At 34.4% G+C, this 24,402-nt stretch overlaps 1 protein-coding gene across 5 annotated transcripts in view; it reads right to left on the bottom strand.

The window, feature by feature from the left end:
* Arap2 (ArfGAP with RhoGAP domain, ankyrin repeat and PH domain 2) overlaps nucleotides 1–24,402 on the bottom strand; it is a 180,504-nt gene that overhangs the window by 148,896 nt on the left and 7,206 nt on the right. For 4 of the 5 annotated variants that reach the window (XM_047566104.1, XM_047566103.1, XM_047566100.1 and 1 more), the window contains exons 3-6: nucleotides 10,503–10,561; nucleotides 9,395–9,471; nucleotides 8,129–8,220; nucleotides 6,359–6,709 (exon numbers count right to left, since the gene is read on the bottom strand). In XM_047566104.1, the coding sequence (XP_047422060.1) occupies nucleotides 6,359–6,709; nucleotides 8,129–8,220; nucleotides 9,395–9,471; nucleotides 10,503–10,561 (579 nt within the window). The remainder of the gene's footprint in view (nucleotides 1–6,358; nucleotides 6,710–8,128; nucleotides 8,221–9,394; nucleotides 9,472–10,502; nucleotides 10,562–24,402) is intronic. The other variant, XM_047566101.1, reaches the window with a different exon arrangement.

The following is a 24,402-nucleotide window of genomic DNA, read 5'->3' as shown; positions in this document are numbered from 1 at the left end:
TGTACATGGCGTAAAGGCATACCATTTGTGTAATCATAAATCTACATTAATTACATATTTAAACTTAACAAAAATACTTCAAATCTAACAGAAGGCTGAAGAATATAAAGTTGTCACCTCTAAAAATACCACAACTGCAATGAACCTCAATGGCAATGTCAAATTTATAGCCTTTATTAATCATGGTATTTAAGTCATCAGAAATATACTTCTCAATTTTATTCTAAATAATCCTGAAGAAAAAAAGAGCTATCAGAACATGTCACTTCAAATTCATTTGCCTTTTTTTTTGTAATCCTGAAGAACTATTGCATATATTTTTACTTCCCTATTCTCTCTTCTGACCCTAAAAAAACCCCAAATTTTTTAAAACTACTACAATCTCCACAGTACAGATTTTTGCTTACCTAATTACACTTATTTTTAATTCTCTTATTTATTTTGTCTACTCTTTCAAGTAGATACTTAAAAGATACTTAGTTATCTTTTTAAGAATAAGTATTTTAAATTATGCAGTATGAGTGATTAAGTACTTTATGTGGAGGCAAGAAAACACTCCAACATCTCTGTAAATGTCAATGCTTTTCTATTCTAATAACATTTCCTCACTATTCAGCAACCCTAAGTAATAGTTCCCAAGGGTATATGAATCCAAGGAATTGGGGAACAAAACAAACACAAAAGGAATACTTTCTTCAATTCCAACTTCCATCTCTGCAAGGCCTAAACCTTTATGTGAGAAGAGAAAGCATTTAGCAAAAAATTCCCAGGGCTAAAAAGACTTTTGGAAGTCAATTATAAACCAAGAATTTTATTAACTTTCATATTTTTTAATTTTCTTTTTGATTGAACATGCTATTTGTACATGTTTATGAAGTACAATGTGATGTTCTGATTCATAGATATATATTAGATAAATCAACTCAGAGCAATAAGCATATCTATCACCTGAAATAAATAATTTCTTTATACTGGGCATTCAAATTCCTCTCTTCTATTTTCAGATATACATTATTATTAATTTATTATTAATTGTCTTCACCCTCTGGGCCACAGACCACCAAAGCTTGTTCCTTCTATTTAACTGTAACACTGTGCCCCTTGGTCAACCCCCTACTCTCCAGTCAGTGGTAACCTCTATTCTACTCTCAACATCTATGTTAGATTCCATATATGAGTGAATCATGCAAGGTTTATCTTTCTGTCTGGTTTATTTCATTTAACATAGTATCCTCTGAGTCTTTCTATGTTATTGCAAGACAAAATTCCATTATAAGCCTGAATTTTAATGTGTGACTTCAAATTTTTGAAATACAGAGATCTTAGTGCTTATTTGATATAGCTTGTGAAAATACAGGCTAAAAGATTCACTTGTCCTTATTTTATGGAGTCACCCTCTAAAAGATCCAACATGAACCAGCTTCCACTTAAGATGATCATTTAAAACTTGCATTTACTTCTACTTCCCCAAACCTCTCTAAAAGACATCAAAGGATTAGAAAAATAAATAAAAATTTAAAAACATCTTCAAATCAACTTGACCAGAGAAGATAGTAACACTATTTAGAAATAAGGAAAGTGATGAAAAATAAGCTCTGACTTTGAAAACTTCAAAGAGCTAACTACTAGATAGAATGAGGTCAAACTAAGAGGAAAACCATAGAATCTCAGGAAATAGACGTAACAAATACAGTATTCCTCGCTTATCCTGGCCTTTGCTTTCCACAGATTTAGTTATGTGCAGTCAAACATAGTTCAAAAACATCAAATTGAAAATTGCAGAAATAAGCAATTGATAAAGTTTCAAATAACTTTTATTATAGTACATCATTTATAATGTTTTACTTCATCATTACTGAACATCCCACAATTAACAAAAAATTGGAGAAAAGAATCTCTACCATAAGATGGGAAAAGTCACCCTTCCAGAAAAATTAAAGGTAACAGTCTCTACAGGAAGAAAAAAAAAAAAAAGGATTCAAAAAAGTACTGATATCCTAAGAGATGAAGAGAATATATTAAATCCATGAAATAATAACAGTAGGCTATAAAAAGAATAGTCAAAAGAAAGTACTTTGAATATTAAATGTGGAATATTAAATAAAATATACAACCAGGTTAGGAAATACAACTGAAAAGACATCTCAGCCAGTAGAAATGGAGACTGTTATCGGTGTTTCAGGACAAGAGGCCCAATACCAAACTACCAGAATATTCACGAAAGAAAGAAAAGTTATAGAAATAAGTAAATAAATAAACTGGTAAAATCTCCTGGGACTTAACAGTACACTACAGTTAAAGGTTTAAGACTCAGATTGCTCAGTAAAAATTTAAAAGGATTTCCTATTGCAGACATTCTTGGAGATTCCAATCTACACATCTCCTGGAAGAAGTACTACATAATCCTGTCTTCTTTTCTTTACAACTCTTGGCATTTCTCCTCTGAGTTAGATGTTTGGGTAATGTTAGAATAAATTATACAGCGTCTTTCATTTATACATCTATACAGATCTGCAAGGTTTAAGCTTATTAATTATAGCTTGAGATTATTAATTCCAGGAAGGTGCAGATAAGCCCCAAAATCCAGTGAGAAATTTTTAAAAACAAGTATCATTTATTAAGTTTTTCATCTGCTCTGACCTATTTCAACCACTGGTTAAAAAAAAAAAAAAAATCGTAACTTCAACATTTACCAAGTTTCTTTCATACAATTTTTTAAAACAAACCTCTTGAGACATACTATAATTAGGTCATTCAAATATTAAAATAATTTCTCACACTTAAAACTCAACTGGAAGTGTTTCAGTATTTCTTTTGTTGCATAATGTGATACAATTATTTTTTAACTAACTGTTGGCAGTTATCACATGCTGAGTATTAATTCAGAACTGGCACTTCCATTTCAAAAGCAAATAGTCAATCATGTAAAAAGTTAAGTCCAGGTTATGCGCTTCACTATTGTTTAATGAAACTCATGACTGAGAACAGTTTCAAACACTATTTAGAAAAGTATAAACTGGAGTGTTGTTGAGACTAATGACACATTAACTAACTCAGGCTGACTCCTTACTCCCTGGCGAGTGAGCAAGATCAAGGCCTCAAAGGCGGTTTCAATAGTTAATGACGATAAATCAACCACCATCAGGGATTGGTTAACAACAGTTATGCAAACGTGATCAGCTCGTGCTTGCCATATAGTCCTATGGGACCCTCACCTGGTGAATCCCCGAGCCCTGCTGACCTTTAAGCTGATTGGTTCCCGCCTAGCCCCCACCCTACATAAAAGCTGTGTGATTTCCTCAATAAACGAGATTCCTGCTGTGCCTCGTGCGCTGACAGACCTCCCGGCTCTGGTGTGTTTCCTTTGCCTCCGACACTCATCATCCTGCTCGCCCAGTATTCTCCTCAGGCGGGCCCTGAGGAGGTACATTGGACCTTGTTGCCCAACAAGGAGCAACAGAGTGTGGCTATTTTGTAAAAAACTATAGTTTGATCAGTCATGCACATGTCTTTAAGGGAGAAACATAATTATTAAAAAAAAAAAAAAAAAAAAAAAAAAAAACGCACATCAAGAGTTTCCTGCTCTGTTAATGTCTACTAGTAGTCTTAATGGCACCTAATGATTCCCACTAATAGTTTTGAATGTAGCAGTTTACATTACAAAAATCCCTACAAAATAAAAATAATTTTTAGAAAAATTCCAAGAATAAAAAGAATATTTTATGATGTTTTTCAATGATTCATTCAATAAAAAACACTAAGCATCTACCAAAGCATCTACCAAGTGCTAGGTAATTTTCTGCTAAGGAAAGGGCTGTAAACAAAAGCAATGTAGATGACTGTCCCTATGAAATGTACATGAAATAAATACATCTTCTAGCACAAGAGCCCTACAGAACAACATAGTGTCCAAGGGGCACGGGGGGGAAAGGAGAGTTGTGATTTTCTTTTTCTGCATAAATACAAAGGAGACATTATACAAGAACTTGAGAGGGTTGAGATCCAAGCCATGATGCTCTCTGGGGTAAGAGCATTTCAGCTAGAAAGAAGAGCAAGCACAGAGGACATCAAGGAAGACTCCTGCTTCATTACTTCTATACTTAATAGGAAAATAAAGAGGCTTCCCTATTTTGAGATCCATCAGGTTACATTTCTCTATTTGGACCCCAGGAAAGATGAATACAGTGGTTATCATATGAGATTTTAGACAAACATATAATCTGGCTTATGGTTTATGGGCCAAATCTGGTCTACCATATGTGTTAATAAAGTTTTATTGAAACACTGCCTCATTCACTGGTTTATATATTATATCTACTTTGACTATAATTATAGTAGTTTCAACAAAAAACATATACTTACAAAGCTTAACATACTATTTGATCCTTTATAGGAAAAGTTTGTTGGTACCTCTTCTATAGTATTTAGAATGTCATCTCAATCAGTGTCACCAGCACTAAAGAGTCATGTGGCCATGAGTCAAACAAAACTCAGCAACTTCTACCAAGGAATGGGTTGTCATCACTTTAAGGAGCACTTTAAACACCTCAAAATAGCCCACTGAGACAATTTCAAAAGGGCAAATTTTGGTTTCTACTTAGAATCTAAAGATTACATGCTTGGAGGCCAACAACATGTATTTCTTTCAAGTCAGAGCAACATAATCATGTACAAGAGCTTTTAAAGTTCTTGGTGAAAAATTTTTTTTCTTCATTTTCTTTCCTATCTCCATTCACACTAGTATCCAGGAGAATACATTTAAGCAAGAAAACTCAATTACTTCCTATAAAATAGAAACATAGATATAAAAAACTTACAGCATCTAACCTCAGGCAGGTTCAGAATAGAAGACATAGAAAATCGATGTCCTGATAAAAAGGAAAATGTTCTAATTTGTCCCAAAAGTGACCAAATCTGTTCAAACTTTCTCAGTGTGCCTGGAGCATAAACAGCCCAAGCCAATCAGTGTGCCGATTCTTCCCTGGATACTCTGGACAGCCCTAGGATCTTCCTAAACACTTAAATTTTACAGAAATGGAAGATCTGACCATGTCCGAGTTTACTATTTTATTCCCCCAAGGTGTATGCCTGAGAACTGACTCATGCTTTTGGTGTTTAAATATGTACTTACTGATTATATTGATGACTGATAAAAGTAGAAAATATATCAGACTACTTCACTATTATAATGTGATCAGAAAGAAGTGGTACAAAATAACTGATTCTAAGAAGTGCACTATTCAATGTATTCAAAATGTATTTTTTAAAAGGATGCAACTGTACAAAGTAGTAACCATATTATTACTAACCTCAGGTTGTGGGGGTCTACTAAGATTTTAAGAAACATAATCCCTGTTCCTACTAGTTGTCATCTGCTTATTCTAATAATTTTTTTTGCTAGTAGAACTATTTTCAATCAAACCAAGTCCATATGAAGTACAATTTCAGGGAAATAGTAGAGAAAGCCAATACTGTATGAACTTACCACATTAGCTACTTCAACATAAGAGGTTCCACCCCAAACTAATAATTCATGAGGAATATTTCAAGTAAATATTTCCAAAATAAAATCCCACAATTCAAGTTGCCATAAAACAATTCTGATTAAATGTAATCCCTCTCCCAATATTGCTCAGCACTGTAAAGTGCTTACGGGACAGACGTTTCTTTGTAAACACCTGAAATGATAAATGTTTTAAAAGTATAACATTCAAAACACTCTGACTTCCTGAGCAACATACAAATATCAGAACAATATATCAGTAACAGTGAAGAGCAAAATCTAACAATGACATACTTTTCCCTAACCACAATAAGCTTTGTATTCTCAAACAGAACACTGTTATGATATGAGCAAAATCCAAACAGTGTGGGCTGAGTAATGCTAACTCAGCCTGTGCTGTTTTTCTTTGCTACAAAGAGAGACACAGGATAGTACTTTTTGGTGTGAAGTTGGAAGCTCACATTAAAAATCTAGATGTGAGGGGCTGGGTTTGTGGCTCAGTGGTAGAGCACTTGCCTAGCATGTGTGACCACTGTCTTTGATTCTCAGCACCTCATATAAATAAACAAAATAAAGGTCCATTAACAATGAAAAAAATATATATTTTTTAAAAGATCTAAATATAGGTCATAACTTTCTATTTTAATTTGCTTTTCAGAATTTAATGCAGTGTTGCACTGTACATATCCCCTCCCCCATATCTAAAGAATGCCCTTTGCAAAACTATTCTGAAAGGTTCTAAACAGCATGAGAAGGGGTGAGGCAGGAGTGGTAACTACAAAAAGCTGGCCGATTTATAACTGGATTATTCAAAATATGCTAGTTATGAAATAAAACTAATGAATAGATGCATACCCTTGAGGAGAGAGTTTGTCTAGCCACCCTGACTTAACTCTCGTAGCAGAAGATCCATAAAAACAGGCATAGGGAGAGATGGCACCTGAGGAGAGCGCTGAATCAGCATTTCCACTTGTTGAACTTAGAGGATAACTGTGCCTATTAACAGGGTCCGGATTTAATGGTTTTTGAGTCCTCGACTTGGATGCCTTTGAATTTTTTCTTCTTAAACTCTGAAAGCACTCTTCTACTGTAGAATACTCTGATTCAGAAGCAGAATCCCTTGGAAGATTGTTTTTGTCCTCTCGAGGTATCCAAATATCTTCTACTTTGTCTTCACTTAATTTCTCCTGCCTGTTATCATATATGCTAAATAGAAAGGAATGGCATTAACATTTCAAAGTGCTGTGTTTTTATCTTTTTAATTTATAAACAACCAAACACAGAAATTTAAGGCTGGGAAAAATCTTAGAGTTAAATTATACCATCTGATTATTTTAAAACTTCTCCACAAAAATTATATAGAAATTTCAACACTATCTAAAGTTTTTTTTTTTTTTTTCCCTTATGTATAGTTCAATCTGATTCCTTGTGTTATGGGAGACTGGCTACAGGCATAGGATGGAGACTGACCATATTCTTTGCATCCCAATTTAATCATCAACAATACAATTAAATGATCAACCCAACTTCAATTCTCTGGGTACTGTCATGAACTACTAATTCATCTATTTGGAGATCTTATTTCCAACTTGTTGCCCCTCTACTTTCCTCTAATCAACTCCAAGGATGCCATATTCCACCAAAATGTAATAAAACAGAAAGTGCTTCCGACTGCTCAGGGCTTTGAGAATATGTTGCAAAAGCAAAACACTGCACCACACTGTCAGCCAACAAAACAAGAAAGGTCAGTGTATATTCAGAAGGTAAAAGTTGCATTAGATAAAATATTTGCTGAAATGCATTCGTAAAAGCTAAGCATACTCCTACAACTTTAAGAAATGACACAATAGATTCACTCAATCGTTTATGTAAAATCAAACTCACTATAAGAAAGTTTTTGCTTATCAATGAAAAAGATATGCCTAGGGGTCAAATGACATCCTTACAGTACTATAAAGGGCATTACTTTCTTAAAAGAATGATTTAGACTAACCCTTCCACATTTTGCATTAAACAGATTCATATCAAATGCTTACTAAAGATACTCATTAGTTTTAAGTAAAGGAAACCCACAAAGTTTTAGTTTTGTAAAATGAAGGCTTAATAAAAAACATAATGAATGGTAGGTAATGATCCAGCATCTCAAGTTCCAATAAAACTGAGAGAAAATTTTAACTTGGTGCATTAAAATTCTGTTTTAACTTCTGTGTGACCCAAATAGCTGAGTAGCTATCGCACTTCTTGTCTTCGATGAACCCCTCCATAGAAAGGACGCTTTAATTCTATGAACTCTGCAGCTCCCTGTTCTTTTGTGCTGCCCCTTCATTCTTCATTTTAACATGATTTCCTACCGTTGAGGTACAATCAGGGACACCACATATTTGCCACTTGGGGTAGTGGGCACGGTTGCAGTTAGGATCAGACAAAAATAGTATGCTACAGAGTATCACCATTTACTGTACAGGCTATAATTCAGCTATTAAAATAGGTACTGTTATGGAGACATTTAGAAAGGAAAGTTTTTAACTTACCCAGTAAGCTACAGTATTGTACTATGAACAAGATGTTTACATTTTACCACATTTTATTCTAAAGAATTAATCCTCATCAATCATGAACTCATACCTTGATTTGATCAAAAATGAGTTCCTTGCAGTAGTTGCTTCTCCTTTAACTGTTTCCTCATGAGTCCAAAATTCATTCTTTATACATCTCTTCTAGAAAAAAAAAAAAGAAAAAATATATATATAGATAGATAGATAGATACACACATTATTTTGCTTTCTTGGTTTGAAGACATTTTATTTTTTTGCAGTACTGGAACTGACCCCAGGGCCTTTGCACATACTATAGACAAGGGCTCTACCACAGAGCTACATATATACTCAGCTCTTTTTAACCTTGAGATAGGGTGTTGCTTGGATCAAGTTAGCCTTAAACTTGAAATTCTCCTGCCTCAGGTTCCCATCAGCATGCACCACCACTCCTGGCCCAGGATGTTTTTTAGTGTAGCAATATTTCAAAAAGATCCACAATATCAGCCACACCCAGTGGTGCACACTTTTAATCCCAGTTCCTCAAGACACAGAAGCAAGAGATCACAAGTTTGAATCCAGCTTCAGCAAATTAGCAATACCATCTCAAAAAACAAACAAACAAAAAAAAAAGAAAACAAGGCTGGGGATGTAGCTCAGAGGTAAAGTGCTGCTGAGTTCAATTACCAGTACCAAAAAAAATTTTTTTAAAGCACACAGTATCAGTCTAGTATTATTAAACAAATGTCTAAATGCTTAGATCACTTTTCAGCAAAATAAAGATTTCATTAGGGAGCCTACATTACAACATTTTGAAGCCTTTTTCACTCTCTTATTTAAATCATTAGCTAATTATTTCAACTTAGAAGAAAAAATGTCAACCAAAAACAAAATTCATGTACTTTTAATCCCATGTTATATATTGTTTCTCAAACTCTTCTTTATCAAGGCTTCTGCTATCAATAAGATAGCAAAAAACTACAAGGTTTAGAAAGGAAAGCTTGACTAATAAACTGATTTATTAAAATACATAAATAATTATAAGTCTGAACAATTAGGAAGTCTGCATTTGGGTATAAGCAATGCAAAATCTGGGGAGTTCCTGCATTGCTATTGTTGTTTTATTAAAATAAATTTATCTGTGGAAAATATTTAAAACTCACTGTTTTGTATTCCTAAAATAAAAATGTGCCTTCATGATATAGATTTACCATAATTTTACTGAAAGGAAATATTACTCTCTGGAAATTAATTCTTCAATACAATGCATTCTTCAAACAGCTTACAGGAAAAGACAAATACAGGCGGTAGATCGAAGAACTGATTGTGAAAAAAAAAATAAATGTATGGAACTAACCTTGGAATTTTCTAGTCTCTGGAAGAGAAAAGTCTCTCCATAAGGAAAGATGGATGATGAATTCTCCTCACTTGAATCTTTTTGGGAAATTACAGGATGAGAATGGGAAAGATGAATAATGTCAAATAGTACCCAAAAAAAATCATGTGTTTAATTACTCAATAGCAATATCACAACTGCAGCTAAATTACAAGCCCTTCAACCCTCCCCTGGACTTCCCAACCCTCACTATACACACACTTCAAAACCAGGACACTCATTCTTAAATCATCATCTCTAATATGTGTTCCTGCTGACGTGGACCTCTAAGATCCACATTAATATAACCAAATACTACCTACATACAACAGAGATTTTCACTATGCCAACTGTAAGGCTAATTCCTAAGAATATATTCTAAAAGGATCTTCATTATAATGTTTAGCAAACATAAACATTCACTAATATAATAGCTAGATATCATTCAAGATCTCAGAATCCACCTAATTCCTCTAGTACCATGGCAACTAAAAACCACCTGTAAATAAGTTATTTCAAGAGGATTTCCACCATCCTTGAATTACATTTGTCTACAAGAAAAATTCTCAGGACTTGTAATTCTGCTAGGGCAAAACAAAATGTTTTTAAAGGGTAACCAAGTGTTTGCCATTTAATCGTCAAGAAGAACGTTCCTGAACTTGTATAAGCAGAATTTTCAAAAAGAAAGAAAAGGCTCTGCCAAAGGTTGATTTACCAAAGTAACAATGTCAGTCCTTTCTTGTTACCATGGCAAAACCACTTTTCATACATCTTTGGCCTGTAGCTTGGGCTGCCAGAAACTATTTAATTTAGTTAAATTTCTTCGACTGAGGCAAAACGATAAATGAAACTGGAATAAAAAAACCTTTTTACATAAGCATTTTCAAATTTCTAGGAGTCCAAGTGTATATTATTTTCTTTCATTCACTCTTCTTTTAGGGTATGTGAAGTAACATGAACACCAGCAGAGAGTTAATCCCATTATTCCCTTTACCGCAGGTGGCCTGCCTTCTCAATCAGAATTTTAACACATTTTTAAGAGTATCAAGTGAGCAAACCCAATTTACAGACTTTAAACACATAGACTCACTTTGCAGTGTCACAGATTTTCCAGGTGAGGTAGTAACATTTCTTCTCTCACGGAAATAGCTTAAAGCAAAGGAGAAAAATTATGAGCTACTATTTAATCCCTTGAATAAAAGATGTATTCAGAGATATATATGCTTCTAAGGAAGAGACACCAATATTCAAAAGTAAGTCTGAATAAACAGAATGACCCAATTCCAACAATATGTTTTTCTACATAGCCTTAAATGAAGAGATTTCATTGAATTTTATGAGTATTTACATTTCACATCTGTAATTAACAAAAGTAAATTTGTCCAATGTTATTATATACATAATTGCAAAACTGACAGCCATATGTCTCAGAGAATAAATTTATTAACTATATTTCTTTACTTAGTTTTTTTGTCATTAACCTTATAACATTAAAGTCCAAAACTGTGTCTACTTCTATGAACATAATATGAAAATATACCAAAAACCTTCTTTCAAAAATCTTACAGTCTCAGAAGAGATATTAAAGGTAAATAATAACATTTTGACTTGGTAACAGCAATGACAGAAATACGCACTGTAGAAAAAAGAGGGTACAGAACACCTACTACAGTATGACAGTTTTACTTATTTTTCCATCTAAAGGGAAGATCAGGATATCCTTAACTTCTCTTAGATATATATCTGCCCAAATATTTAGAAGCCTAGAAATAACAAGAGCAAATATCAATGAAACAGAATAAGGACAAAATTTATAACTCACTGTAACCCAAACCCGGCTCCTTAAAGTATCAACACAACTGACAAACTTCAGTAGAGAAAAATATGAAAGAGATAGGATATCACTACAAAGCCTATAAACATTAAAGGGATAATTAGGGATTATGCCAATAAAGTAAAAAACCTAGGTGAAATGGCAAATTCCTTAAGAGACTCGAAGTATCAAATCTGACAAGGTTTAATCAAAATCTTAACATTCCTAGACTGATCAGAGAAACTGAATTTAGTAATTAATCATCTTACCCACAAAAAACTCCAGGCCCAGATACTGGTAAATTCGAAGAAATACTCAAATAAGAAATAATAGCAATCCTATGCAAATATTTTTGGTAGATAGGGTGGAGGGATTATTTCCCAACTCATTCTGCAAAGACAGTATAACTGAAAACCAAACCAGTCAAAAACGTAACTATACATATATATTCCTCATGACACAGCTACAAAAATTAGTAACAAAATATGAGCAAATCCAATCTAGCAATACATATGTTGGATAATATATTATGATCAGGTAAGATTTACCACAAGAAATCAATGTTGGTTTACTCCAGAAAAATCAAGATCCAGAAAAATAAATCAGCCATTCATCAGCCATTCATGATAAAGATTCTCAACGAGGAATAGAAGGAAGCATCCTTAACCTGATAAAAAGCATTTGTGGAAAAAACTACATTATAACTAATAAAGACTAAATGTTTCCCCCCAAGGATTTGGAGCAAGAAGATCTACTCTCACCATTTGTGTTCATAAAACAAACAATAACAATAGGTCATAAAACAATGAAACAAATAAATGAAAGGAAGGCACGCAGATTACAAAAAAGTTATCTTGAAAGGAGAGCATATCTTGTAAGTAAAAATTTTTTTTAAAACCTATCAAAAGCTTCTCCAATATTTCAGTAAGCTTTTGTAAGACAAGTTAACAAGGACCTTTTCATAATAAATTCACCTTTTTGTTAGGGTTTGGATATGAAGTGTCCCCCAAGACTCATGTGAAGGCTTGTTCACAAGGTATCAATGTTCAGAGGGGGTTCTTTTAAAAATGACTGAACCATGAAGACTGATCTCATGAGTAGATTAATCCACTGATGAGTTAATACCCTGGTAGAATTAAGGGCAAGTGGTAGATATTTTAGAAGCTGGGGGCTAGTTAGAGTAAGCGGGTCACTGGGGGCATGCCCCAGAAGGGTATCTCTTGTCCCTGCCCTTTACCCATCTCCCTCCCTCCCTACACCTTCCTTCCCGGCTGCCATGAGCTCAGCAGATTTCCTCCATAATGCCCTTCTGCCATGATGTTCTACCTCACCTTAGAATCAAGCAATGGAACTGTCCAACCATGAACTCAAACCTCTGAAATCATGAGCCAATGTAAATCTTCCCTCCACTAAGTTGATTTTTCTCAGGTATTTGTTACAGCAATAAAATACTGAATAATACAACTTCTAAATACTATAATGAACTGAGAAAAAACAATTTAATATACAACATAAGAAAGTATGAAATACTAATTGGCAAATTTATTAAAATGTGAACAAAACCTGTACACTGGAAAATAGATATGCTTATTGAGAAAAAGTTAAAGGAGTCCTAAACAAATGGACAGATATACCATGTTCATGGATTGAATGATTCAATACTGCTAAGATTCTAATTCTCCCCATATTCATACATGGATTCTACATATCCTCAAACAATATTTCAGTAAGCTTTGTAATACAGTTAACAAGATGATTCTAAAATTTACATGCAAATACAAATGACCTAGAATAGTCAAATAGCTTTTAAAAAGAAAAACAAAATTGGAAGACTTATAGTATATAATTTCAATATTAGTCCAAATCTACATTAAATCAAATAAGTTTTCCCTTGATGAAGGGCAGACATATAAATCAAGGGGATGAAATGGAGTCCATCTATCATCCCACACATCCACAATCCATTGATTTTTGAAATGTTCCAAAGCAGTTCAGTGGAGAAGTCTTTTAATCAAATGTGACCAGAAGTTGAATACATCAGTGTAGTAAAAGAAGTGAATGTCAACCCTTACTTCAAATCATATGTAAAACTAAATCAAATGAGAGTTTAGACCTAAGTATTATTGTGAAAATGAAATTCTGGAAAAAAAGGGAGAAAAATCATTGTACTCTCTGAGCAGGCCAAGATTTGTTCAGTGATATAGAAAACCAAAACCCATAAAAGAAAAAAAATTGAAAAGTTGGACCTTGTTAAATTTAAAATAATGCCATATATTTCTGACATGTCTTGCCCAAACCAAAATCAACAACAAAAAAACTTATAATCTATTAGTAAGAAATATTATTCAATTTTATAATGAATAAAAATCTAATGGTACTTCCAAAAGAAGATGCATGAATGTGATATTCATATTGAACAGAATGGCTAAAATTAATGTTATTAAAAGTAAGTGCCAAGAAATAAGTATAAAGATGAGAATACTTAAATACGTTGACAGAAATACAAAGGTGTATTTTTGCTTTAGATAGCTGCTTGGCAGTTTCAAATAAAGATAAACAATACTTAAGTTCCCAGCTATTCCAATCCTAGAAACCAAACAGAATTAAAAACGTTATGTCCACAGAAAAAAATACCTGTATATAAATCCTCACAGTAACTTTTTTTTTCAATAATCAATAACTTGAGAAAACCTATATGTTCATCAAGAAGTGAATGACCAATGAATGGACATAAATAGATCCAAGAGAAAAATACTACACAGCTTTCAAAAAAAAAAAAAAAAAACAGTAAATCAATAATAAACATAATGAGTCTTAAAATTGACATACTAAGCAAAAGAAGTCACATGCAGAGAAGTACATCCCATATGCTTCTACATGGAGACCATTTGAAAGAGGTATAGAACAGCAAAGAGACACTAGGAAACAGGTCTAATACAACTGTTCTGATTCTTAATTACAGAAAAAAGGTGACTTTCCTATTTCTTTCAAAACTCATCAAATTACATATATAATGGTTATAATTTATTGTACATATATTAAACCTCAAACGGATTAGAAATGGATTTAACAAATTTATTGTTTATATAGTTGTCATGTAAAAATATCAACTCCTTTCCTACACATCAGCAAGCAAAAGGGAACATTAAAAGTCATGTCATAGATAAGAGCATCAAAAAAATTACCAAAACCACTGAGCACAAGAGAGCATGCGGTTAATCTCAGCTCCCTGGGAGGCTGAAGTAAAAGGTCACAAGTTCAAGGCCAGCTGGGGCAACATAGCAAGAACAAAGGGCTGGGGATGTAGCTCAGAGGTAGAGTACTTTTGGGTTAAAAACCCAGTACCACAAAAACAAAACAAAATACCAAAACTAGGAATAAATGTAAGAAAAGATCTTCAAGAACTCAACTAGAAAAGTATAAAACGTTAATGTAACTATCGTCTGTAGTAAGATTTTAGAAAATCTAATTAGAGGAGCATACAAAAGAGTATTCTGACGCCTCCTGTATTAATCTACAGGGTTGATGCAATCCCAAGCAATCCCAAGCAAGAGAAGTGAAGGGGAGGGGGTGTGATATAACAAGTATGTGAAAAACAAAGGGCCAAGAACAAGGAAGAGATTTTAAGATATACTCTTATAGGTATTAGGATTCATTATAAAGTCACAATAATTAGGACACTACACTACTGATAAAATGGGTAAACAATAGACTACTAAGTAGTAAAGAGTCCCATAAAAAGAACCTCTGGTCACTTAGAAGACAATATGTCACACAGCCAAGAGAAAAGTAGTCTCTGCAGTAAGAGATTTTTCTCTATATAGAAGAAAATGCAATTTTGCTCCTACCTCAGACCATGCATAAGTCAATTCAAGGTGGATCATAATTTCCTGTGTAACAAGTCAACTGATAAAAATAAACTACTTTCATGAGTCTGAAACACAAATAGTTTTAACTCAAAATGAAAGAACTGGTAATTTTGACCAAATTATTAAAATAAGAACTTCATGCATAAGAAGCCACTCCTACCCTAAGGGGGGAAAAAAAACAGTATTCAGACCAGGAGAAGATATATTTGACAAAGAGCTCATACCCATGGTATATGGATAACTCTTTAAAACCATTAGGAAAGATAACCTGCAATTCAAAACCACCACAAAGAAACCCAACGGGTGAAGATGTGCAAAGGCATTATGCCAAAGACGACAAAAATGTGGCCAACTGCCAATAAAAATATTAAAAGTTATTCAATCACATTAGTCATTTGAAAATGCAAATTAAAACCACAATAAAATATCATTATACATTTATTTTCATGACTAAAATTTTTCAAATTAAAAAAATGTTGTTGAGGGTATGCAACAAGAGGAATATACATATACTGCTGTTGGAAATACAAATTAGTACAACTACTTTAAAAGAACCATTCTGAATTATCCACCAAAGAAGATATGCATGTCTTACACCACAGCAATCCCCCTTCTTTGGATGTATATACCCTCCAAAAATAACCACCCAAATGCATGTAAAAAGCCAAATGGATAAACAAGTTGTGGGAGATCCACACAAACCAACACTATTCAACCACAAAAAGCACCATAAAAAGAACACAGGTTCAAATGAAAAACATGTGGAGTAAAGATACCTAACATAAAACACTACCCATTGTGTAATTCCTTTTGTATGAACCTCTTGAATCAGCAAAACTAACAAATACCGAATCGATGTCTGCCTGATGCAGAGGGTTAGGGGAATTTACTGGAAATCATCACAAAAGAATTTATTTAGAGTGGTAGCTGATGGGAAGGTCCTCTATAGTTTGATTGTGATCAGAGTCACATGGTTATATACACTGATCAAAACTAAACCATCTATATACTTAAATTGAAACTACTTTATGTAAATTACATCTAATGATGTTGATTTGTATATAGGTTCATATATATCTGTGTAAATACACATAAATGTACATTAAATACTAAAACATGTTGAAAATATCAATCATATGCCAACAATAAGGAATGGATATCATGGTGTATTTACACAATAAAATACAGCAGTAAAAATGAACAAACTATAACCATAGGCAACAATATAAATGAGTATCAAAGTTAGGCAAAATAAGCTGGATAAAAAAAATACTTACATGAGTGCATTCTTATTTAAGTTCACAAAATAGCATAACTCTTCCATTTGGACATGTTTTAAGATGCAATCCTTTCTTAAAAAGCAAGAATGTTATTGCCATTTAAAATCAGGATAGAAACTGCCTTTGGCAAGGGAAAGGTACAGAATTTTACCAAAGGGTTAAAGAAATAACTCATTATTTAATATCTCCAGATTTGCTACTTCTATACAGCTATTGATTGTTTCCATGCTTTTATATGTCACTAACTCAAGTACTATGTTAATACTTTGTAATGATTTGAACCTTTGAGTGGAGCAGTACTTAAATTTCTTACATCTTTGGTAACTTACAATAAATATTGCTAATTCTTTCTGAGCATTTACAACATACCAGGCACAATTCTCAGAATTTTACTGAGACACACACACAATACACACACACACACACACACACACACAGATCTTCCCTCAGTATCTTTGGGAGATTAGTTCCAGGATCCACACAGATGCCAAAATCTGCAAGATGCTCAACTCCCTTATACAATATAGTGTAGTACGTGCACACTATACGTACAATAGTACGTAGTACAATAGTACTACAATATAGTGTAGTACGTGTCCTATGTATATCCATTACTTCAAATCATCTCTATATTACTTATATTTAATACAATGTAATTGCTATGCAATTAGTAGTCATACTCTATTGTTTAGGAGAAAATGAAAAAAGTATATACATGCTCATATAATTTTCTTTACAAATATTTTGTATTCATAGTTGGTTAAATTTATGGTTGTAGAACCCATAGACTCTATATGAAGTTATAATACCACTCATAAATACCTGATCAGGAATTCACCCCAGGTATATATAAAATATACACACACACATATATGTATATACAAATTAAAAATGTTTTGAACTATTTAAATATAAAATTATTGGTATTTATAAGGATTTCTTTTTTGTTTTAGCTCTCCATAAGAAATGTAAAAAAAAAACAAATTATGATGATTTTTATTCACTTTCCAATATCCATCAACTCCCAAATCAAGCAATCAAATTCATTTGAACTACTGTAGATGAAAAATTAGCTCTAGAGAGGAAAAAAAATTGTTTGGAAACACTAAGATGAATTTATATTTCATCTATGAACAAATTGTGCCCAAAGCATTTTGTTAGTAGCTTTAAACATCCACATCTCATATAATTCGCTTGTAACAGTTCTACAAGCTGGACTAGGTGGTCTTGATCCTACCAGCAGAGAAGAGAAGCTCTCCCAGGCCAAGTCTCACAGCTAACAGTAGCCAAAGCCAGCATTCAATTTTACACCTGTCTTTTCCTGTCCTATTTTCCCACCGCTACCCTGAAAAGCTTTTAAATTAATCAAGAAGCATGGTTTGAATAGCAAAAATTTAAAACCCAGCATCCCTTCTCATATTATGCTTTTGTGATCTTGATCAAGTTCAAAGCACACATAAGCAGCCTCCTACCCCAATCAAGACCCCATTTCTCAGAGTTTATCTCTGTGTCCTATGTCTTATAGATTAACTGCACACTAAAGTTAGCTAGAAATGCACAAATCCCCCCACTTGGTCAGCGCTACCCAGTCCTGTGTTACAGGGAAGGTCACGCCTGAAGGGTGCTTGCCAGAAATGCTGACCACAACAAAATCCAGACACAAGCCACCCTAACCAACACAGAAACCAGGGTCACTGAGGTTTTCTTTAGAGTCACTGAAACTGCAATTCTCTCCAGCCTACATGAAGGAGACAGGGTACACACAGTCCATACTCTAGAGGACACAGCTAAACACTGGACAACTGAGGCTCCACCTGAAAAATTCACCTTTAGGGGAAAGGATAAGATAACTACCAAAAGGCAAGAGCCAATCATCTTCTAAGATGCTGGCTTGTCTCTGAAAAGATCTTGCTTTCTCCATTACACCGCCTCTAGATTCACTGATTCTCCTGGGCCACAGGAAAACACACCTTATATGGTACAAAGTCATCTAACGACTGTGAACCTAATTTCCACATTTATCAAAGGGGGGAAAACACAAGGTCTTGCTGCCTAGTAATATAAAGATGATGAATAAGATAATCCTTGTAATGAGCATAGACAGTGTGTGCCCAAGGTAATTGTTACCTGACAGGCAGAAATTCTTAGCAGCTGTTGCCCCTTTAAATGACTAACAGTGGTTCAAGTATTTTTTTGTTAAGATGAGGCCCTCCAGGAATCAGACAAAATCATGGAGTCATACTGAGTCACTCTTCTAGGCAATTCGGAGTGAACTTTGCTTATTATAATGCAGAATTATTCCCCCAGGAAGTGCTTCCCTCCACCAGTTTTGACATGTGATATACGAAGGAGCATGATCTTAAACTGGGCATGCTTAAGAAGGTACCAGGTTCAACAGGTGGTAAGTCTTTGCAATATGAATGCATTAGTTCCCTAATAAATACACCTTGCTGTCTTTATGTTTAAAGAGACACTTCTTTGGGAGTTACTCTCAAGGCTCTCCTTGCTCATACAAGCAATAAATCTTCCCTTATTCATTTTAACTCCTTGTTGCGCTTACTGGCTCTACACTCACCAAGGAGTGAGCCCATTATGTTTGGCTACCTAAGCAGTCAGCAAAAACAAATCAACCATTATTTTCATTAGAGAAAAGAATGGTTGGTCCTCTTGGTGAATAAGATAGGACAGATAGTAAAATGGTCAGACTTGGTAATGGACCCAATTAAATTTTTTTTCCAAATGTACAGACCAAATGTACAATGATCTGTAGAAACATTCCAGGCAAGTCTGTCCCTGAGGGGTGGAAAAATGCAGGGGAGGGGGTTCCAAATGGAGATTGTAGGAAAGTTCAAACAGACAATTAGGTGGTCATAGGAGGAGCCAAGGAAGGGTCTTGGTACTTTTCCAATACTTGTTTAACATAGATTTTGATCAATGACCTTAACATGGTAATGATATTAAACCAGTAGTGATATTGACCCCTATACTAGGACACAGAAATGGTAATGTGCTATTAGGTCCCATGTTGTCTACCACGAGCTCTACTTCTTTTGTCTCACTTAAAATAAATCCTATTCCTTTTACTCTTGCCTTCTGTTACTGTCCACAGATTTCATTCTTCAAATTTGCAAGAGAAGGACCTGGAAGGAAATCGGCAGTGAGGTTCTGGGGTCTGCTGTGCCACTGGAGGGCAGAACCCACCATTAAGAGCTGCACCATGCCACTGGATAATAGTGGAGAAGAATCCAGTTTTGCTTGTTGAGAACCTCAGAGCTAACCCCAGCAAACATTCCCAGCTGTGATTAGCTCCTAACACTACAATGGGCTTTCTGCACTGCAGAAGCATGAAGCTTACTTACACAGAACCCACCAGCCAGCAAAAGCAGAAGAGCTAGTTTCATCTCAAACTCTAGTTTCACAGGTAAATCTAATGTGTGCATTTGTTTCTCCAAACTTTCAAAATGTACACTCTTCAATGGTAATAGTGAAAATTTTTCATGTATAGGAGGAGCATAATCTTTTTTTCTTTTAATAAAACACTGTATAAAATACATGCATTGACATTAAGAAATCTCAAAAATAATATTAAGTGAAACACTAGGTTGCAAAAGAATATCACTTTCATAAATCAAAAACATTCAGAGCAATGTTATTGCATCTGCAGCAACAAAAATACACGAACTTCAGAATACTGGTCACTTCTGGACACAGAGGAGGAAAAACAGTTGGCTGAATTTATATTTTGCAATCAACTAAAGTCTGGGCCTACTATGGCAAGACTATTTTTTATATCTAGATGCTATTTTATGGTAACGATTGTGCATACTCTTCTATATGTCTGATATTTTTCATGTTATAAATAATTCTATCTAAATATTTTTTATGTGACTTTCAAACTATTACTTAAAGATGACTCATACTACAATCCCTGACCAGGAGATCAGTTAGGAGCCTAACTGCGTGAACTGAGATGGTGCTGCTCTTCTCCACAACTGAGATGGTGCTGCTCATCTTCACCCTATGACACACACTTTTTCCCTCTCCGTGGCGCTTTAGACCATGAGCTAAAACTTGAGGACGCGTTCCAAACATCGCAGACATATCACAGTTCATGTCCTTGGTGAAAGGCTCAGAAATCATCTAAAATACAATGATTTGGGGAAATAAAGTACTTACGTATAGACAGAAACTGATTTGCAGATTATCAGAAAAGGGGAAATTAAAAGTGAAAAATTAAGTTTCCTCAATAAACTAAGATGTTCAAATACAAATAATGTTTAAAAACCCAAATAATAATAAAATATAAAAAAACAAAACGATTGTGGGTAATATTAATGTTGATAAATGTTTGGTTAATATTTTCCCCATGTTACTTTCATTGGTTTTGAATGCCTAAATCAAACTTTTTCTCCTGAAAATGTTCCTATGCCTTCAATACAGAATTAACAAGTTTCTATACAAAGAAAGAAAAACTATTATTATTGACAGAATTGTGTATTCTTAAAATGCAAATGCTAATGACCTAACCCCAATATAACTGTATTTTGAGACAGGGTATATATGAATTAAGGTTAAAGGAGGTCATAAGTGCAGGGCCCAATTCCAGTAAGACTGGTGGCCTTCCTTGTATAAAGAGACCTGAGAGAGGATCCCCTCTCTGAGCCCATTCACTGACTGATGAGCAGACATCGATCAACAAGGCCACCCTCTGAAAGCCAGGAGAGAAACCAATAGTCAGAACCAACCATGTTAGCACCTTGATTTCGGAAATGTAAGAAAACAAATGTCTATTGTATAACTACCCAGTTTTTTCAGAGCAGGCAAAAACAACTTTTTGATATCAGTATTAAAATGGTTTAAAGAACTTAAATAAAAAAGAAGGAAGAGTAATGAAAAACTGCTTTTATCCAGCATACCTACAGATTTTTTTTTTTTGCATATTTTTTAATCACTAAAATTGTCAAGAAAGAAAAGCAGTGGCATAAAGGTTAATATCAAAGATCTTCCTTTATGATCTATCGTCACATATTACCTATGCAAGGAAATCTCTCTTTTTCTCTCTCTCTCACACACACAATCAGCTACACACCATAATGAACCATCATTTCACAGACTGTTTAATAAATGCAGTCATCACAATTAAAACATACCACAAGTCATTATAGAGTTGAATTTAAAAAAAAAAAATCTTTAGATGGCAGTTTAAAACTGTCCTGAGGTTTTATAGTATCTATCTAACATACTCAAACCTGAATTAAGAAACCTGAGAGTAGGTTAACTGCAGCATAGATCAATAGTGTGAAATTCACCAGGCAAAGATAGTGTTTAATCTGTGAGATTCCAAAAAATGTCCTTAGGATGAGAACAAATTATCATTACAGAAAGATTACAACATATAAGTTTACAAGAGTATGACATTTTTTTAATCTACTAGCAAATGTTGCAACTTAATACTTTTTTCAATTAAAGTAGAACTTTTTATTTATGAAAAATAATGTATAAATCAATGGCTTTTTAACTTACAAAGTTTATCAAGCATAGATACTTACCCTTTAATAATAAATCTACTGTTTCAATTTTAATTATCTAGATATTCAAGTCAAAATTTTGCAAAATTTTCCTTATCGCCAAGTAAAGGTGATAAGGAAGGAGCTGATGCCTCAGGCAGGGTTCTGTTCTGGCCCAAGAGATGTGAGTTGAAAGATTTCCTGAGGTTCACTGTCCCCGGTAGTTCCCATCTGGCCCAGCCCCAGGGAGAAAAAGAGCAGCCAGGAATTCAGCAACAAGTCAAGGCAAGTACAAGACAACGCAGTAAACCACAATGTCAGACAAGTTAGGAAACCATGTCAGGGAAGTTAAGAGAGAGGGGGCAGAGAGGGGAGATGTCAGGTAAGTGGCAGGAAGGAGCAGTGACCAGGGAGAGAGAAGGAAGGGCTTCACACAAGGAAGACACTTCCAGCATCCTTTAAAGAACTGCGAGAAGTTTTTCATTAGTAATTGAAAGTATGGGCCACAAAGAAATATTCTTGTTTAGTATACCAAGGAATATACTAAATGTCATTTGTACACGTTATTATCTGACTAAAAAGCTCAGATTCCATGATCAACCATTTTTATTTAGAGTCACAACACTAAATGGTGCCATTGCTATTTATAATACAGGGGAAGTCCACAGGAAAAATAGTGGAGTCTGAAAACCTTTTAATATTCTTGCTTATTTTATGATGTGAGCACCCCGACAGTGTAGTTTCTATTTACTACAATAATCAAGGAAAAGAAAGGTTACAGCAGGTCATCTGGCCTAAAATCATACTGAAAATGGTGCTGTGATATCGTTAGTACAAATTAGTGACTCCTAATCTTAATGCTACTTTGATTCTAATTTTTAAAGACTCACAGTCATGATATGAATAACCTTTCACATGATGCAAAGACTACCTGTATAAGTGAAGGAGTTAAAGATATACCACTCTGGCATATTCACTATTTTGAATTAAAGACATTTCATTCAAGTGTTGAAAAACAGCAGGTGCAAAACATCACTCTGACCTTGGTACTGTTCCTTAAAAGCAGATGAAATTCCCCCTGGGAAAGGAGTAACTCATCCTCAGGGACAGAAGTGGAGATGACAGAGCCCCACAGAAACCTGTTCAGACCTTGTTAAAATCTCTTCTACCCTTTGAATCTCCCAGGTAACATGTAGCTGCTTGGTATTCTTTGCCCAATTCAGGGTTTCACCAACTGCTTCTTCATGTCTTCATCTCCTTATGATGGTTCCTGTCCTAGGTAAAATTTGTGTTTACTTGTGATAATAAGTCTGTATGCTTTTTTTCCTGTCAATCTGTTTTATGTTGATTTAATTCTCAGCCTTGCCTGGAACCTCAAAAGATGCAGGTACAGTTTTGCTTCCCCTCTACCACTTAAATGAGTATCAAAAGATTCTCTGTAAAATTCACAGAAAGCATTACTCAATGTCTAAAACTTACACTAATTGCTTCTTATCTGATGTTCCCCATCTGGTTCCCACAAAGATTTTGGTGGGGCAAAGATGCAGTTTTCTTTTATATACTCATATCAGACTTTCTCATGTAGAATGCTTTTGACATTTGAAGACTTGTGATTTTCATTTAGTTTCCATTAATTGCTAAAACTTAGCAAAATATGTTAATGCTAAAAGCTTGTACAAAAATTCATGACTTTCTACAACACTAAGAAATAATCTAATTCTTATATATGCAGTCAAAATTTTTAAAAATATTTACTAAAAAGGTAGAAGTCAGAATGTAGTGAAATGAAACTCCATTTAACTGCCCTAGAGAGACTGGGAAAATTAGTCTCCCACAATCTGTTACTCATGGGTAGAACATACAGATCACCAACCACCTTCAGGGCCATGAGGCTAACCTGTCAAAAATTACAAACCAAACCAGCACCTAGGTGTTTAATAAACGGCACTGTAACTATTGTGTTCCTAGTATATATCAGGCTTTACTAATATTAAGGATGTCAAGGTAGAAAAATTAATTAGGAACTCTGCTCTAGGAGTTGGTGTTCTAACCAGAGACACTTAAATTTAACAGAGTTGGGCTGGGGAGATAGCTTGCCTTGCAAGCACAAGGCCCTGAGTTCCATCCCCAGTACTACAAAAACAAAACAAGCGAAACGGAAATTTAACAGAGTTGTAAACTGCCATGTTTTCTCTTGCAAATGATAAATTGCTACCTTTTCTATTGCAAATACAACTTGCACTTCACTTGCCAAAGGTACCTAAGGGCAAGATAATCAGTAGCAGTCACAGATTCCAGATGGGAAGGGGAATCTTACAGAAATGCCAGCCCAGGGCCTGTGCCTGAAGTTTGTCAAGCCCTGTAGGAACCATCAAACTTGAATAGCTTCATAACTCCCAGCCAAGAGAGAAGTGTTGGCTCTTAGTGGAAAAAGAGCCCACCCCAACCCTGGAGAAAACCACAAATATTTAAAGTGCAACTTTGAGAAACAGATGAAGGTTCTCTCTGCTCTAAATCAGCT

This window comes from Sciurus carolinensis, chromosome 10 (genome assembly GCF_902686445.1).
Source record: "Sciurus carolinensis chromosome 10, mSciCar1.2, whole genome shotgun sequence".
NCBI classification, from domain to species: Eukaryota; Metazoa; Chordata; class Mammalia; order Rodentia; family Sciuridae; genus Sciurus; species Sciurus carolinensis.
This window is presented reverse-complemented; position numbering and strand designations above follow the sequence as displayed.